The sequence below is a fragment of the Cebidichthys violaceus genome, unplaced genomic scaffold (genome assembly GCF_023349555.1).
Source record: "Cebidichthys violaceus isolate CVI_PGR_0920_01 unplaced genomic scaffold, fCebVio1.0.p SCAF_8, whole genome shotgun sequence".
Classification (NCBI taxonomy): Eukaryota; Metazoa; Chordata; class Actinopteri; order Perciformes; family Stichaeidae; genus Cebidichthys; species Cebidichthys violaceus.
The window spans coordinates 241,665-259,970 of NW_027176964.1; the positions used below are offsets into that span (position 1 = coordinate 241,665).

Genomic DNA, 18,306 nt, shown 5'->3' on the forward strand with positions numbered 1-18,306 from the left:
AAATGGTGCATAGTTACAAAATAATTTCACCTCAGGTTGATAGCAGAGCATCTCAAGGTGTCACTCAGAGAGAACCAGGACATTCTGATGTAGCATTTCAAAATAAAAGCTCTTCAAAATCTCATGCATGAGACAATTTGTGATTTGACGTTGGCTCATACATGCGATTTTGAAGGGCTTTAATTTTGAAATGCTACATCAGAATGTCCTGGTTCTCTCTGAGTGACACCTTGAGGTGATCTGCTATCAACCTGAGGTGAAATGATTTCGTAACTATGCACCATCTCCTCTTAATAATCATCACGGTCTCTGAACATATGAGACACACTGGTTTTAAACTGTCCGTGGGAAGAATGAACCTATAAGAGTCTGTTCATTCTTGGTTAAAGACTCTGGTCTCTCTGGTCTCTCTGACCACTTCTCTCTCTTTGGAGAACGTCATGTGAAACAACTTCTCTGACTCACGTAATTATTCACCTGCCCTTCGTTCTCTTTCCTCGTCTCAGCCCCGTGTGTCTACGTCTCACCCGAGTCAGGAAACGTGTCAGAATACCCATATTTGATTGACTGAGCTGCATCACGTGATGTGATTTACAACGCATGTAATTGGTCGGTTTGTTTCCTGGACCACTGACCGAGAGCCGTAAAGGCTAGGAAAGCTGCGCCGGTTAAAATATAGGCGCTCCGTCAAAATGTAATAATTCTCAATTATCTATCGGTTTTAGGTCCAGGGTCCGGATACAACGGCGTCTGGGTCCGGATCCGGACCGCGGTCCGCCTATTAGTGACCCCTGGGGTAGACATTTTAATGAAAAGATACAACCACAAAACTTCCCCAGTGGATTTCTTACATTGAGGAAAAGTGTTTTTGTTTTACAAGTTTTCTGAAATGCCATGTTTCGATATGCAAATGAGGCACTGTCTTATCAAATATGTGTTCATTTGCATATTGTTTCACAATAAAAAACGTTATATAAAGTCAGGTTCCAATTCCTTGTTTCATTTGGTTAACATATTAATAAAATGTTTTACAGAGGGAATTTTGGATATCTCTTTTTGTAACTCAAAGAAAATATTGTCAACAGCCATACAAAGTTCCTTCTCGCCATGTTTTTGGGAAAAAAATACTCTATAAATCCGGCTATGAATGTGAATATAGATAGGAATGAAAATGTAAAGTTTGGTGTATGTAAGTGCTACTATAGTGGAGATCTCTGGCTCAGAGAAAAACAACCTTCAAAGACGTGTGTTGTAAAATCACTTCAGGTGAATAGAGTAAAACATTTAACTAACATATATCACCATGAAACTCCCCCAGTTCATTACTTACATTAAGCGTTCTTGTTTTTGTATTACAAGTTTTCTGAAATGTTATGTTTAAATATGCAAATTAGTCATTATCTAATGCTAACCTTTGGTGAATTTAGGACAAATCTACAGACACAAATCGACAAAGTAGTAAAACAATCACCTAAAAGTGTATTTTGGATATTTTCTTTCTGCTAGTTTGAAAGGAGACATGTTATAGAAGCAGACATGTTTTTGCCTGTAGCGTCTCGCCTTAATCAAGGCTTTATTAGTCTTTAATTGCCCAGAGTCCCCTCAACTATCTCTCAACTATCTGCTCAAATATCTCCATAAACTGCAGTGTCTCCGCAGTTGTTGTCAGACATGTCTCTGAGGGTTTTGTGACATGAAGAACACTGAGGATTTTCTAATGTCCCGATGCCATATTGTGTGAATTAGATATGGATTTATGTAATCTAGCAGAATCATCTCAGTGAGGAAATAATTGCCGTCTTATCCTCCAGGCACGCGGCCAAGTGGATGCATGACGTGGAGACGCCAAGCAGAGAAACTGCTGCCATTGAAAGACGAAAAAAAAAAAAAAAAAAAGACATTAAAAATTATCCATCAGGTGTGTGTGTGTGTGTGTGTGTGTGTGTGTGTGTGTGTGTGTGTGTGTGTGTGGGAGGACGAACATGCTGTTTGGTGCATGAGACAGTTGGTAGTAAATGGTTGGCAAATCAAATCTGGTCTGGCATGAGGGGCCGGCCTGAGGGTAAACATCAGGTTCGCTTTGTCTGCTTGCTGGTTCACATTCTACAGACTCCCGCTGGGTTTAATGTTGTGTTTTCCTTTAATCTTAAAGTCAGATTTATTAATAATATATGGAGTATGGAGACAAGTCTTTGTTAGGTATTACAGTAGGGGCTGCAGTCCAGCCAACACAACTGTACTGGAGTCTCAAGTATACAAACTAGCTGTAGTTTCTAAGTACTAAGGGAACACAAATGGAAAATGTTCCTGCTCAAATATTTCTAAACGTCCTTCTGAGTTGTGAACACTTCATTCTGTCAAAGTGTGAAGTTGTGTTTTAATGATTTCGACGAGTTATTTCACAGATCTTGAAGTTCCTCCGTGTTCAGTGGCTCTCAAGCTTTTGGTTCATGACACCTTCAAATTAAAGCGATTCCTATACTTGAGTGGTGAACAGTTCACCCACAGAATGATTTTGTGTCTTTGGGTTGTTTCATTTGATTTCATTTGGAGGCAGAAAACCATTTCAAGAAGATAGAAAATAAAAACTGATGCCAGAAATATGTTTTCGTCTGTCATAAGTTCATCTAAATATCAAGCTTTGGAGAATTCCTGAAGTCAGTTTATCAGAGTACGATGTACGATAAGGGAGAACTTTGCCTTTGTATTAAAAGATACTGAAGCATCTGCAGGAAAACCTGTTCATTCTGTGACTTCCATCAGACTGCTCACATCTAGTGAAGCTAATGTTCTGTCTAAAATGTCAAAGAAGGGAAAAATGTCTTTTAATCATCAAGAGTCAATTTATTTTCATATTCTAAAATGCAAAGGACATAACAGGATTTGAGAATAAATCCAAGGTTGAGTGCACAAAAATGTTTCACTGCAAGCGATTATGTACAAGAATGAAATCAACAAATCTTTACAGAATCCAACAGGTACTGCATCGATATTTAGTCAACTTTTTGAACCTAATAACGTAGACTAGACTGGACTTAGATTCATTTGATAATTCTTTTTTTTTTTCAAACACAGCACATTGATTAATTTACATTTGAATGAACTTTGTATGCTGAATTAAAAGTTCACTATTAGTGCATCGAGGACCATTGTATGCTCGTCTGGTTTTCATACATTAAAGATTAAAATCCCATCAGGGTCAATGATGCCATGTGGCCTCATAAACAGGCCCGTTAGCATTACCTTGTAAAGGTGAACAAGCCAATGTCCTCTCCATCGGTTTACCCAAACATGCTACCCATAAATACGTTGGCCAGCAATTACAATTTGATTGTACCGTCATCGTTTACTTAACGTTAGTGCGTCATATGAATACTAAGAATCAATGGTTAAACTTCCTTTGCTCTGCTTGCAGCACAAAGAATAGTTGCCACAAACATTTGGCAAGATTTTTTTTCTGTCACGTTATACAGAAACACGACTTCAGTCTGGGTGTAAATTATTAAGATAATTAGTTATAAATTAGGGCTGGGTGACGTGGACGCGTCCTCATTGAGATCATTGTGTCTTTTTTTTTTACAATGTCCTCCTGTTTGTGTTTGGACCTAGTATACACTACCTGCTTGCAGGTCTAGTAGGTTGTTTTTTTTTTGTTCATATCATGTCAGTTAAATAATGACTGCAGCTAGGAAAGGTTTCTGGAAATGTCCCCATTTTAGACACGGAAATAAGTTCAACAAAACAGTTGCATAACGATCCATCAGCAGGATAAGAGCACAATCCAGCCAGAGAGCGTGAGTGATGCAGAATATTTATACACTTTGATCATCACGGCTAATGTAACTCACCCAGCCCTAGTTTGACTTAAACCCATAGACAGTTTGGGACTGATCACTTTTTCTGCCAGTGTCAGTCCATGAAACAACACTGCATTGTGATAGAAATATGCCTCTACTGAATACAAGATACAATGGATTTGAAAGCTATAATTCAGTTCAACACTATGCGTGCTATAGAAGAGAAGCCAAAAAACACTTACTATCAGTTTAAATCAAATCAAATATGAAACTGACCATTTCTCAGAACACAGATGACTTTAAATACATGAGTTACACAATTCTTCTTCTTTTTTTTTCTTTTTTTTTTTTCAAACCTTCAGTAGGGAATAACGAAAGTGCTCTGGTCAAACCTGTAAAAAAATAATTTATACACACCCCCGTCGTCTGACTGGAGGGTTTGTCACAAAATTGTTGACGACCGTTTCGCTTATCGATGGTCCTCTTCCCATTCACTCTGCTGCCCCCCCCCCCTACCGCCCCTCCGTCGGATTAGTTGTCATTTGTTAAAGGGAAGGCAGGCCGGCAGGATGACGGTGGAACAGGCTGGGCCCGCTAAGGGCTCTGCCACCTCTCCCTCCAACTCTGTCCATGTTCCTTTCTCTGGGCTGTAGCAGATGGTAGAAGACTTATAGGCCCCCTGAGGAGAAACACAAAATCAAGTCATTCTCCTCTTTTCTCTCGGCGCTGTTTGGATTTACAACTGTGGAATGGAAAACCTCTTTTAACTGCATGTAGTCAAAAACAGCAGGGACAACTTTAAAGATCAAGTCTGAGGATTTTCTACATTTTTCTTTTGTCAACAAGTTGCACGAAAAGACCTGCAGTGAGCTGACCCTTCTAAGAAGTCTTGTCTGTGTAGCCAAATCTAGATAGAGCTCATTGTTCTGTGCAGCAGACCCCCCCACTGTTGTCCAAAAACTATTAAAAAACCTTGTTCTTCCTGCATTACCATGAAATCACACTGTAGTTTATTTTGTGTCAGTTCTACATTCACGATGCTGCTGCCAGTAATACTCGCTAGTGAGCCGAATGTGTTTTAATCCATATCAACAAATCCAAAATGTATTCCTGTTTGATGAGTAGGATTTTCTAAAAACTCAGTTTAAGAAAAATACTTAAAAAACAATGAAAGTATATATTCCTGACAGTCAGGGTGGGAAAGAACTGAGACAGACGCATTGTTTCGGTCTTTTCCTGGGATTTGATGACAACAAAAACATGAACTTTTCCCATGAATATCCTTTAATCTAAATGAATCCATACCATGCTCCAGCTGTAGCCCCCCACGAGAAAGATGCTGTCACCCAACACGGCGCAGCCCGGGCCGCTGCGACCCTCCAGGATAGGCGTCTGCAGGATGTTCCACTGGTCGGCTTTCGGGTCGTAACACTCCACCAGCATCACGTCTAGATGGGAGAAACCTGTGTGTGAGAGAAGAAGAAGAATACCTTCAAATGATGACAGTACGTCTGTGTCTCGCATAAAGGTGATGCAGTAGGGCCAGGTTACAGTAATAAACTGCGTGTCTGAAAACACATTTTTTGCAATCAGCCTCTTCCTCTGAGCGATGGCTTCCTTCCTACATGAACTTTTCCACCAGCTGTAGTTCTGCGTGAGCTGCCTCCTCTGTGCTCTTCTTACTGGCTTAAGGTTTCATGAGCTGAATATGAAACTGTGAAAGCAGTGAAAAGCAAATTGGAGCTTGCACATTCAACAGACTAATGAGTTACTTAAAAACAGTATTTCAAAAGAGACACACAAGTTCCAGCTTTTCATGATTCCCATTCAAATAGCCGGCGTTCTGTTTTGCTGATGGAATACAACACATAATTGTAATTCAGTTGTTTGTTCTCTTTTTTTCCCTCCATTTTGTACCTTGAATGCTGAAGTATAAAAGAGGTCGCACGGTGTAATAAAGCTCGTCAGCCGCTCATAATAGCAGCATCTCTTTCACTCTTCTCTTTCAGGAAAAAAAAAAAAAAAAAAAAGTATAGATCTTGACCTCTTTTCTGTTAATTTCCTGAAACGCTCGTGTGCTTACCTTTCAAATGGTTTCCACCAATAGCATATAGGCGGTCGTTCATTCCAGCCAGGGCATGAATGGCACGCTTTGTGTTCATATCCTGTTTCCTTGCCCACACATCCATTACGGGGTCATAACAGTAGAGCCAGGACACATACTCTCCATTGTGAACTCCTCCTGCAACAGGTAAACACAGAACTATGCTTTTAATGCTATGTCGAAGTTCACACCGAAGGAAGGCACACTGGCTGCTCATATAATAAACTGAAGGGCAAACCGACACATGTATGTGCTGGTATAAATACCGTGAAAGTATCGAAAACTCTCAATCCGTGGTAGAAATACTGTAGGCGCAGAAAGACACTGCGCCTTTAAACGATCGACAATTAGACCATTTAAACGTAAACAATTCTAAATGTGTCCCGCTTTATTTCCGGTCGCGGTGTTTGTGAATGACGGCAGCTGACAGGAAGTAAACATGGGCCCAAGCTGTTGCCTAGCAACGCAATTCTGTTGAAAATAAAAGGGAGCGTTTCAGACAGAGACGGGTGTATCCAGACAGAAAAATAAAGAGTTCTTTGGAGCCTACAGCATGTAAACATGTTGTCGTAGAGAACCCAAAATACAAGCATGAACCTGGAAATGAGCACGTCTCCTTGAAGGAGGGTTGATTCATTGCTGAACTTACATACATAACATACTGTAAAGCGTATAAATCACAGATTAATAGTTATAGATTTATTGCTTCGCTTCTCATGCTATCCAGCTACATGTGCTTGCAGAGAAAACTGCTCATTGTATCGCTGGCTAGACATGGTTTTTGTTTTAATAGATCTCAGTGCGTCAGAGTTAATGGCGGCGCCGACTTCTCCAACCAGCTCTATTCAGACACTCAAGGTTGGCGCCTTTGTTCCCTTTCTTCTAGTTTTATAGTGTAATAACTGCCGTGCTGCCTAATACAGCACAATAGTCATAAAATTCACTGATGATTCAGTGATAGCTTTTGGAAGAGGAGGATTTTGATGTATGACATTCTGCGTTGGTGTGATGAGTATTTGATTGATTTAAAAGTCACCTAAACAAAAGATATTATAGATTTCAGAAGAACTGGAAGTATTGGATAGAGTTTGTATTGAAGTTACATTGAGCGGGTTTTAAAACATTTGTAATTAAAAGAATAAAACTAAATGTGAGCGGTCAAGTTGCATTGTGGGTAATGTAGGCTCCAGGGTTTGACAAAGAAGAATGTTGGGAATAAAAGAGACATATTCTTAGTTTTATTTCTTGAACTGTCCATTGTGAGTCCGACAATGTTGTTTTGAGTGCCGACCATATTATTGCCTTCGATGCTTTTGTCCTTTGTTATTATGCAGCTTGCAATATTTTGTCTATGTTAACATTTAAGATGAGACGTCACTCATGAATATTTTGCACTTTTATCTTTGTGGTGGCTGTTTTTACAGTTTAGCTCATGACTCTTTATGTTTTGCTATTTATTATGTGTTATGATTTATGTGTTGTATTCAGACCCTTTCAGACTTAAGGAAACGGTTAGAGTTATATTATCATATAGTAAGTTAATTCATTATAAATTCTGATGCATTTCTGTGTAAGCAGAGCTTTAATGTACAGAGTCATGCTGAAGGCTAATTTAACTACTTAGTATATTATCCTTGGGTAATATATTAAGTAAGTATACTAATGGTGTAAAAGTACATTCTAAACTGAAGAGGAATAGACTTTTAAAATGGAAAAAGTAAAACTACCTCAAGTTTGTACTTGAGTAATCGTACTTAGTCTGCTTTACTCTGTACTTTGAGTGTTTATAGTTGTTGACTGTGGTCACCGTTGTCTTAATATGACATTTTCTAGCTGTGACTATAAAGATTACTGATTGATATTCTTGAGTTTTTGTGCCAAATATTTATATTTTAATAACGTTTTAGAGGATATATCTATCTCTTTCAAATGCTGAGCAATGAACATCAAGTAGCTTTAATATATATATTCTGTGTATTTTATGTAGCGGAGGAATAAGACCTTATTGACAAAGAGTTAAATGGCTTTTTCCTGACAGGAGACGGGGTAATAAGTGTGGCAGCTTCTCTCCTCACCTGATATGTAGATCTTGCCGTTGTGCACCGCTCCTGCATGGGCGGCCAGAGGCTGCGGCAGAGACGACAAGTAGTTCCACTCGTTAGTCTCCAGGTTGTAGGACTCCACGCTGGAGAGGTAGCCGCTCTCGTTTCTACCACCAATCACGTACAGGTGCTTATCCATGCGGCAGGCAAAGAAACTGGCTCTCCTGAGGAAGGAAGTGTCAGACAACAGACAACATCATTAAACCGGCAATGACTACATGTATTGAAGGATTTCCCACTGTTTGCGTGCAAAGTGATTGACTGTGCTCGTCACATGCTTACCAGCTGTGAGCATTTCTCTTTATGCATAATGGACTTACTTTTGCATAAGACATTAATTGAATGTTATACAATCGTAAATTCTAAAGACAATACATGCATAGTTATAGAGATGCAAAGCACAATGGTTGTATGCAAACTGATAAAACATCAAATCGTTATATGTGACTAATTAGAAGTCAATAATGTTTATGAAAGTCTTCCAAGACCCAGAGGTCAGTCTCCTGGTGCATCATCACATTTACCATCCTATGCTGTCTTTGGGCAACCACAAACAGACTCACCTCTCCTGCATAGGAGGCAACTGTATCCAACTGTTGAACCTGGGATCATAGCGGCTGACAAAATGAGTGCTGTGCTTTCCTGCAAAAAAGCGACAGAAACCAGGATCAACGACAGCGACTTGGTCTTTATGGTACGATACAGTTTAGGCAGGGCTCCGTTCTAATTGGTTAACTCTTTGCCAAGTTCTTTGTTTTACACGGCACCGATGAAATGCACAACTGTGACTCTGTGGGTTTAATATAAGCATATTATCTGAAAATCACCACCCACACAGAATGAGTTTCAATGTTAGGAGGTGCTGCTTTTCACCGTCATTAGAGGTAACAAGCGCTGACTGAAGTCTTGTTGTATTCAATCATAGAGTGATCTGGTTTTTAGAGGATAATCTGTTCAAAACATCTTAAATTATCTCTAATGATGTGTTTTGGTATTGTGTTGATTTTCACTCTCGGAGCTAAATAAACACGACTGAGTTCACCGCGTGCAGCGCTGCATTGTTATGATACTCGGTGGACGAAGAACAAAAGGACAGTATCAGATTTTTTGATCATTTACAGCCTTTGTTTCTTACTATGGCGGCGTGTTAAAGCCATTTCACAGCAAGCACTCTTAACACTTCTACAACTAAAATATTTCACTGCTAACAACAGTTATTTTTCTATGCCAGTTATTGACAAGTGTTGAGTGGAGTGTTGTTTGTCCACTCAGAGATGAACTGGCTCTCGGACGAGTGTTTGAAACTATCTGAAAGTGTTACATTAACTCAGATGGTTTTGACCTAGCATGAACTCCGGCTTAGTGCGCTCTCTAAACTAAGTAAACACTCGGCGGTGTTACTGTACCGTTTGGGTTCCACTGATCCTCTCCGCCCAGCAGCAGCAGGAAGTTCTCCACCTCCACCACGCAGTGATGGGCGCTGTTGTAAGGCATTACTAGACGAGACAGAGAAAGCAAAGGCGTCAATCAGTGAGACGTGTAAATGACGGGCAGTTTAAGTCAAAACCTTTGCATGATTCCTCATGAATGTACTGTAAACAACATTATGAATACAATTGTAGACATGACACTGCGTCATCAAACGGTAATCAATGAAGAGCGTCATGTAAATCCGGCTATTTAGGCCACAATATGGACAACCCCAATCCTACCACTGCTGCTGAAGCAAAGTTTAAAGAACCTACCAAATGAATAATACTTGATTTAAATAAAACAGATACTCCTCGAACACAGTTTTCATTCCACAGCTTTAGACTCTTTGATAATTACAGATTTGCCTCTCACAAACACAATACGTGGTTACAAAGAAAGGTTTATCGAGAGTGTGATCTCCAGCCTCATAGTGCAACAAAGAACATATAATCGTGGAATTGAGGTTTTCATTTTAACGAATGACAGCTGGTATAACTGTCAGGACTTAAAGCTACTACAAGGAACTTCCTTTTTGCGTTGATTTGGCGGTCCCTGTGGACAAACGTGGTAGTGTTTCTGGGCAGAGTCCCTTTAGAAAATCTCTAATTTTACTACAGCAAGGTCTGACAGTCTGCCACACGCAGTCCTGGTTCTGGTTCTCCCGTGCCTCACTTCCCTCCAGCTGGCCTAACAACACGGCCTGGGCCTCCAGCAGCGTGGTGTTGTTAGCGGGAACCGGCGGAGCAGTTAGGAGATGCCGCTGGTCAAAGACGGCAGCAAAGCCGGATCTGGATCTGTCCGCGGTGGGCTGGTCGCTGCCAGAGGCCCCCGCTGGAATCTGAGCTGAAGGAGTTTCTCGTGAACCCGCAGGATCTCATCTGATTTTGCGCGGAATCCGACTGGAAGGCACCAATGACAAGCTACTATATAGAAATAGCGCCTCACTGATGGTCTCGACTGATGGAGGTCATATTGAGACATCAGGATTACAGTGAGACTGTTTCATAAACCGTTAAATGTTCCTCACAGTAAATTTAAAGTACTAAAAAACGCCAAATAATCGTTGAAATTGTTTTATGAATCAAATCTATTCTTAAATAAATTCTACAACGACCCATCACTGAACAAAGCTTCAAAGGCTCTGGTTGAACCTGACTGCCAATCCCTGATATAATGCTGGTCTGATGGGCTGGACAATAAATGAAATGAAGTTCTTATTAACAGAGCACCCGTCTTCACGTTTTAATACTCGTACTGGCGGTCTTCCTCATTCACTGACTATTTTTATTTCGTCACGCTGAGCGTCCTATTGTTTGACAGGGAGCGCTCATTGTATGCGGTGAGGTCAAGATTGATTAAATCTGCGACGTACTCATCACAACAGCACAACGTGTTTGTTACAGTGACGCAGGCAGACGTCTGTTTCTCAACCCTCAGTGTGAGTCAATGCTACAGGATTGGTTTCCCCTCCTCACTGCTTTTTGTTTTGTAACCTTCCATTCATCCATCTACAGGAAGTCATTTCTTGTGGGAAATCAAGCCTGTTGACTCCTAAACCGGAACAAATGAAAATATGAAGCAGAGCAAACAGTCTACTGTTTTTTTTTTTTTTTTTACAATATATATCCATCTATCTATCTATCTATCTATCTATCTATCTATCTATCTATCTATCTATCTATCTATCTAAGGCCAATACGTTATTTAATTATCTTTAGGAGACACAACTCACCTGCCAGTAATACTTTAAGGACTGAATCTCAGTGCAATCGTTTTCGTTTTCTCTTTATCTCGTATTAAAAAGATCCCACAGCAGCCATCCATCTAGTTATACACTGAGAGTGGCCAACAACTAGGATCTTTAGTTGGCACAAGCATCTAGAAGCCCACTGCTGCAGCAGGACCCCTTGTGAAGGGTTTTCCCTTGTGTATGTTTTTTATGCTCCCCTCCTCTCCTCCATCTTCTTTTGCTGAAGTGACCCCATTGAGATGTAGAGAAATGGTCTTAGGTGACAGTCATAATGAACATGATCGTGTTCACTCAATAAATCTCAGGCCCGGTGCTTTTTGAGCACAAATCAGTGAAATGTTAAAGCCCACCTGTCTGTCTCCATCAGTCATTTCCACTGTCACCTCCCCACCGCCTGATGGATCACAGTTGCTGCAAAATTAGACAGCCTTGAATCTCATTCCTTTCCAATTGGCCTCTCCCTGCAATCTCACTCTGGCTGGCTGACATGTGCGGGTCCTCTATGGGATGGGAGTCTCAGATAGGAACTAATACTACATACACTGAACACAGCTTTATCTCGCGACGAGGGGATTAGGTTGCCTGCCTCCAGTGCACCTCAAAGACGAGTGCCATATGACTGCCAAATTCCCTTACATGCTATTTACATTATCATTCAGTCAGCAGTATATAGGACACGGATGGGCGGCTCTTTATTTGATGTCTAGCGACTTGTACTCGTACTAAAAATCATCTTGTACCCATGTGAAGAGAAGATTATTGCTTTACAGTATGTCACAGGCTGCCGTGTGAGGAGTACTGTGGGAGGATTTGGGACATTTGCCTGCCTCTACAGGTGCCTCGGATCCAGGTGAACAGTGGGGTGAGCGCTGCAATAATTGAGACCACTGTAATAGCCTAGTGCGGTGAAAACAACGAAACATATCAATTATGTTTCTATCTGTAACGTGTCAGAATTACGCCCTGAGAAAGAAATGAATCTACCTATCTGTCCCCCCTCTGCGCTGAATCTTCCACTAAGCCCAGGGGTGAACAGCCGTAGGAGGGCAGGATGAGCGCGTCCTCTGTGAGATGGACGCCATCACTCCAGTCTACAGTGAGCTCTGGGGCTCACTAGAGGGAGTCAGAAACCTCTGCATAGACAGAGGCACAGTCTGAGCCGGTTGAGTGACTCCACAGCTAATGCACCACTGCTGCTCCAGCTCTGACGTGCCTTTCTACGCCATTACAAAAACGCACCCCACTGAGCTGAATTCCTTTGTTCTAGGCCACGCTGTGTAGACGAGGTCCACATCCAAGTGGGAGATTTAATTATCGGGTTGAATTAGACAAAGAAGAAGAAGAAAGAGAGGAAGAGAACAGTCCGGCATTGTGGCTGAGCCTGCGCCTGCCTTTGTCTTGTGTTTGTCCACGCTGCTGTGGGTACACTAGATGGCAAACTTTACACTGGAATCACAGAGCAGTAGATTTATCTGACACCGACTGAGAGGGATCAGATTCTCCCCCAAATTGTGTTGATGAATGTCTTAATCAAAGGCTGTCCCTCTCAGGTTTCGCCTCATTGAAAAGTTATGATTGAATGTTAATAATCTTCTATTCCACATCCATTGTGTGGAGGCTACATCAGATGGCCACTGATGTGTTAAGGGGATGATTTTGCAGTTTTGTCCTTCCACTTGGCCACGGACCATTTGAGTGTTAACTTTTTAGTTTTGAGTGATGGAAATCCCCACTGACCTTTTGGTTGTTGCAGTCTATACCCAGGAGTATGAGTTAAATGGGAAAATGACGATACAGACACCAGTGCGCTGCAGGCTGTTGTGTATGCATGGCTCCTTTAGTAAAATGCACCCCGACAGATTTGGCCAAACATGAGCTCAAATAACAAATTACTGCCTAAGTGATGTTAGAGTAGCTCCACTATTCTAGCAGAGGAAGAAGCAAGGTCCAAAACTGTCTCTGAATTTAAGAGACAGCAAGAGAAACAAACCAGATTCATTAGAAAAAACTCTCGCCATAAAGGGAAAAAATATAAACGGCACGGCACCGAGCTGACAGAGAACAGAGCCATGGCTAATATGTACGAATGAAGAGACACTGCTGAGCTATGGCTCCAACCAAAACAAAAGGACAACAACTCAATATCTCTGGCAATGATGATGCAAAGGACAAATATGGTTTACCATTAGCTCTGGTTTGACCTTTGCAATATGACAACAATATAGTGGTGCGCCTTGAAAGGTCAGGGAAGACGAAGAGACAGAAAAAGAGCATAGTCCACTTTACAGAGGTGCAGGAACTCCTCAAACAGGCTCTCTATGGATTCTTTGGGGGACATTATGACAACTTGCTTTCAATATGATATCACAAAATCAATAAACTGTTCCCTAGTATGAATTCCTACAGGTTAAAGGATATGTCTATCTTTTATTTCTGCTATTAAGTCAATGAAAATGATATTTGCTTCTGAATGTTTATATCCACATTACAGCTGCTGTGCTCCACCATCTCTTTGGCGTCTAACTCACCTCATGTAAACCTAATATCAACAGTGGCACATGGTCAACAGGCTGTGTTTAAGTAAGTATCGGGTGATTCAATTTCACAAATTGATCAATGTGAGGGAATAATCAAGCTAAGCTCTAAGAAGGTATTGAGGAAAGATGTCATTCATTAGTGTTCTCTCTCTCTCTCTCTCTCTCTCTCTCTCTCTCTCTCTCTCTCTCTCTCTCTCTCTCTCTGCCACAATAGATCATTAGATTCAAGTAAATCTCATCATGCATCCTGCCAGCATATTTCAGCAAAAACAAGGGAAACCGGGCATGAAGCTCCACAGTGCTGTGAAGTCACGCTCTGATTAAAAACTTATATTAAAAGTGATAGTGATACATTATTACCTAAAGGATTTAGGGAACTCCTTCCCCTCATTTTCCATGGAAATGAACCTGTGTAAAAGTCATCCATAGGAACAACTTTTCCTCATCATAAAAGCCACTAACACAAGATGCCCCAGGTAAAAAAAAAAAAAAAAGAGAGAGAGAGAGAAAGAAAGAAAGAAAGAAAGAAAGAAAGCAGCAGAGCCTTTTGCTACTCACTTGTGAGGATCTTCCATGTCTTTTTCTCGTCGTCATAGTACTGGACCAAATTGCTGGGGAGACGATCAGGTCCAGGAGGCAAACCACCCACCAGTAACAGCATTCTCTTATTGGAACGGATTCTGTAATGTCAAAAGTGTGTGTGTGTGTGTGTGTGTGTGTGTGTGTGTGTGTGTGTGTGTGTGTGTGTGTGTTAGGAAACAGGGAACAAAACAGGTATTAAGCCTTGAAAAAAAACAACATCCAAAAGACCAAAAATAGGCTCAACCTGAAGCTGGACACCTTTAATTTCTTAATTAACATAATTACTTTGACAGTATTAGCAGCAGTTGCTCAGCGTATTTTTTATTTTTCCCTCAAAAATGCTCAAGTATGAATTATATCATCAACGAATAAATAGAACCAGATGCATGCATTCAATTAATAACTGCTTCTTGTCTGGTTACAACTGCTGAACATGAAGCTACATGTCAGGCAATATGTGGCCGCGTTTATTAAAATGTGCAACAACAAAAAATGTGCAAAACAGCGTAATCATCCTTTTGGTGTGTTATTGAATGGTTATTGTACTCTAAAGATATCTTTTCAATTAGCTGTGAAGTGAAGACGATCCTGCAGGGTGCCATGCTGGAGGCTAAAAGCGCAATTGAGTGCATAAACCTGCCCATACAATGTCTCCATTTGATTGGCTGCAATGATTCATGTGACATCTCTGAGCCGGTTGAGAGATATTTCCTGCTGTTTGTATACGATATATAACCAAAAAGCCAAACACTTCACTGTACATGAATGGCCGTTGTCTGGCTCCAAATGGATTTGAACACAAATCCACCAATTAATCACAATAAGCAGTAAAAAGATTAAGAGCAGCTGGCCTTTATATCCAGTCATGTTCACCTTTTTCATATTTTACTTTTTCATGCATGGGAAATTCCCCGTCGTCTCGGTACATTCTCTCTGCTACTGGCCCACTCGGAAGTGTTTTGGGGTTATTCATATGCAAATGAGCCCCTGGACATAGATAATGGTGATTAATTGAGAGGAGAGAAACAGTGGCATGTGAAACTAATTATGAGGATTCTTGATTCTTTGCTCATTCAAGCCCATATGTGGGAATAGATATGTTATTGGAATCATGCAGAAATAGACAAATGATTTCATTTTGAGATTGTTTCCGCCAAAATTTGATTATAAAATTTGGAGATTCTCAATGCCACAGCTTAAATGTTCTGCTCTTTAAAAGGCATATGCAGTGAATTCATAATTGTGGTACTGATGCCATTACTACTCAAAACAGAACCATCAATCAATACACTTACTGACAACTCCTGCTTATTTAAGTGCTGATCAGGACATACATGGCAGTGAGACATGGAGCTAGGCCTATTTTTGTGAGTGAGAAATGTTTATCTAAGCTGGATTTAGGGAACATTGTCAAAGTGTCCCTTCTTTGATGAATCCTCAAATATAATACATACCCAAATATATTGAATTCCCTTCGACTGTATTTCGTTTTAGTGTACTGCATCCTGGATAGCTGTGATATTCTTGTACTCATACCAGAATTGTTTCACGATTACCATGTAATCCTTGTAACAATTAAATTACAGCATTTCAAATTGTATTCATGAGAGTTGCTACACATCAAACGCATAACCTTTATCTAGTTTGCTGCATCTTGTCTACACTGATTAGAGAGCAATTACACAGATGTGTGAGGAAATAACGAGGTTTTTTTTTTTTTTTTCTTCTTCTCTGAAACATGAGGTAACCTTGTAATTATGGATACAGTGAAGCACAGAGTAGATCAAGACCCTTGACAGCTGGAAGTCTTTTACAGGACGAGCCCCACAATCCTCATTAACCGGGCCCCAGACCCCAAATCTCTGACTGACCACCCACATGGTCTAGACTACACTGGCGGTGCGGCCGGTGCTTGTGCAAGTGGGCAATACCTGAGTCTGCAATTTGTTCCAATTTCACAAGTGGGAGGCATTTAATCACCTTACGTCCACTCTCAGGAAGCTCACTGCTGTGTGTGTGTGTTTGTGTGTGTGTGTGTGTGTGTTTCTCTTCTTGTATTATGTTTGTCTCTTCCTCACCTGCTGGCCGTGGACTGCCTGCAGTGCTGCCTGAAGGGCATCAGGTGGTAGTTCATGGCATCCAGGAGTAGTTTCTGGCACACGGGGTCAGTCCTCATGAAGTCAACAGACTGCACCCTCTCCACCAGCTCTGGAGCAGGTATGAGGGCGAAGCGCAGCCTCTTCATAAGGTCCGGCGCGTAGTGCATGCGAGTCTCCCGGTCATGCTCCAGCCAGAGGACTGACATCTGGAACAGCGCCAGCTCCGACTCCACCGGGGGTGGCAGAGCATCCAGCATGGCGCACATCTCCTCAAAGTTCAGCAGCAGCACATCCTCCACCAGGTACTTGTTGGCCAGCTTCTTGGTCTCATCCAGCCCGTGGAGTGCAGCGATCTTGCAGATCTGCTTGTAGTTCTGCACCGAGATCTGGTCGTTGAGGAACTGCACACTGAGCTTGGTGATCTGGGGGATGTTGAGGATCTTGCTGACTGACAGCACCTCTTCCACCGTGTCCAGGGAAAGAGTCACGTTGGCAGTGTACAGGTACTCCAGCACTAATCGTAGTCCAATGGAGGAGCAGCCCTGGAGGACCAGGTTATTGATGGGCCTGGCGCTGGGGGTCACCAGCTTGTCATCGGGAGAGGACGAGGGGGTCCCGCTGCTGCCCTGGTCCCCTTTGCTCCCCTCATTGTTGATCACATTGTGGGAAGAGAAGAGGGATCGGAAGTACTGGGAGCAGGACGCCAGCACCGCTTTGTGGCAGTGGAACTGCTGTCCCTGGGCAGTGAGAGTCACATCGCAGAACAGCTGTTTCCTCCATAAGAGATTGAGCCCGTGCAGCAGGGTGTCACTGTGTGTCGGGTCAAAGGTGGATGTTCTATCACCCGATCTGGACATGACTTCCTGACTGTGAACGCCACCTAGGCAACAAATAAACCATGCAAGCCATTTACCTCAGGTCACGTATTTTGCACAACACACGCAGCCTACGGATGCAATCGGTCAGCTATTAGAATAGAAAACGATTTAGTCGAGTTAAGTTATTGAACGGATCTCCCGTCCGGAGGGGGGGGGAGGTGGGATGGAGAGGGGGGGGGGGGGGGCACACCATTACGCCAACCGGGGAGAACCGACATCCAACGCGGGCTTTGGTCGCTTTCAACTTTGAGCTCACGGTCGTAAAGCAACAAACAAAACCGCAGTAGTTCCCACAGCGTGCCGCTCTTATTCATTCTCAACTCGAGATGATTTTTTTTTTTTGTAAATGGAGGCTGAGGTGGTTTTTTTTTTTTTTTTTTGAAGGGCGCTGTCAAAACAACACAAAAACCGAGGACACGGAGGTGCTGCGGCGCTTCTCCTCCCGGTAAACGCGGTTTGAAGTTGTCGGATCAGGGAAAGCAGAGACACGGCGGACGGATAACATGCAGCATTCAGCACAACACTTCTCCCTTCTCCTATCTTTTGCTGCACACCCCCACACACATATACACTCGCCACACACAATGAGGACATTACACACCGCACAGATTTACGGAGTCATACAAAAGCAATTAGTTTGTCTCCCGAGCCGTCAGCCAGCTGCACGGATGCGTTTTCGCCTTTAGCCTACCTGAGTTGAGCGGGACGTGAGTATCGGCAAAATATTCACCGAAAACGCAGCTTTCGGTAAAGTTAAACGCGATATGCATGTCTGCTGTTTCGTTAAAAAGCGATTTCCTATGTGCGTAACGTGTGTAAAACTTAAAAGACACGAGCGTGCTGCAAACGTTGTCGCCGGATTCACTTAAAAGCGCCTGTCACAACTAAATGATGTGAGCAGCTCGCCTGAGAAGGAGCCAAACTTACCTGACTTCAGCTCTTGGCACAAAAAAAAAAGAAGAAAGTAAGCTTCAGGATCCCAAT

The 18,306-nt window shown here is 42.0% G+C and overlaps 1 protein-coding gene across 2 annotated transcripts; it reads right to left on the reverse strand.

The window, feature by feature from the left end:
• Positions 1-2,819: 2,819 nt before the first annotated feature.
• klhl14 (kelch-like family member 14) lies at positions 2,820-18,306 on the reverse strand. 2 transcript variants are annotated; one of them, XM_068701998.1, is made up of 9 exons: positions 18,250-18,306; positions 16,424-17,324; positions 14,322-14,443; positions 9,410-9,499; positions 8,567-8,645; positions 7,977-8,167; positions 5,881-6,039; positions 5,103-5,260; positions 2,820-4,476 (listed from the first exon to the last, which is right to left on the reverse strand). In XM_068701998.1, exons 2-9 carry the CDS (start codon positions 17,299-17,301, stop codon positions 4,336-4,338), a joined length of 1,818 nt encoding a protein of 605 aa, XP_068558099.1. In that variant the 5' UTR covers positions 17,302-17,324; positions 18,250-18,306; the 3' UTR covers positions 2,820-4,335. The 2 variants fall into 2 exon arrangements, with proteins under 2 accessions (XP_068558099.1, XP_068558100.1); XM_068701999.1 differs by lacking the exon at positions 18,250-18,306.

Excerpts from the sequence above, each read along its gene's own strand:
- klhl14 (XM_068701998.1), bottom strand. The coding sequence starts at position 17,301 with ATGTCCAGATCGGGTGATAGAACATCCACCTTTGACCCGACACACAGT. Across the intron at positions 8,168-8,566 it reads TTGCCTCCTATGCAGGAGAG|GAGAGCCAGTTTCTTTGCCT; the intron begins GTGAGTCTGTTT and ends TTCCTTCCTCAG. Across the intron at positions 6,040-7,976 it reads CGGCAAGATCTACATATCAG|GAGGAGTTCACAATGGAGAG; the intron begins GTGAGGAGAGAA and ends TACCTGTTGCAG.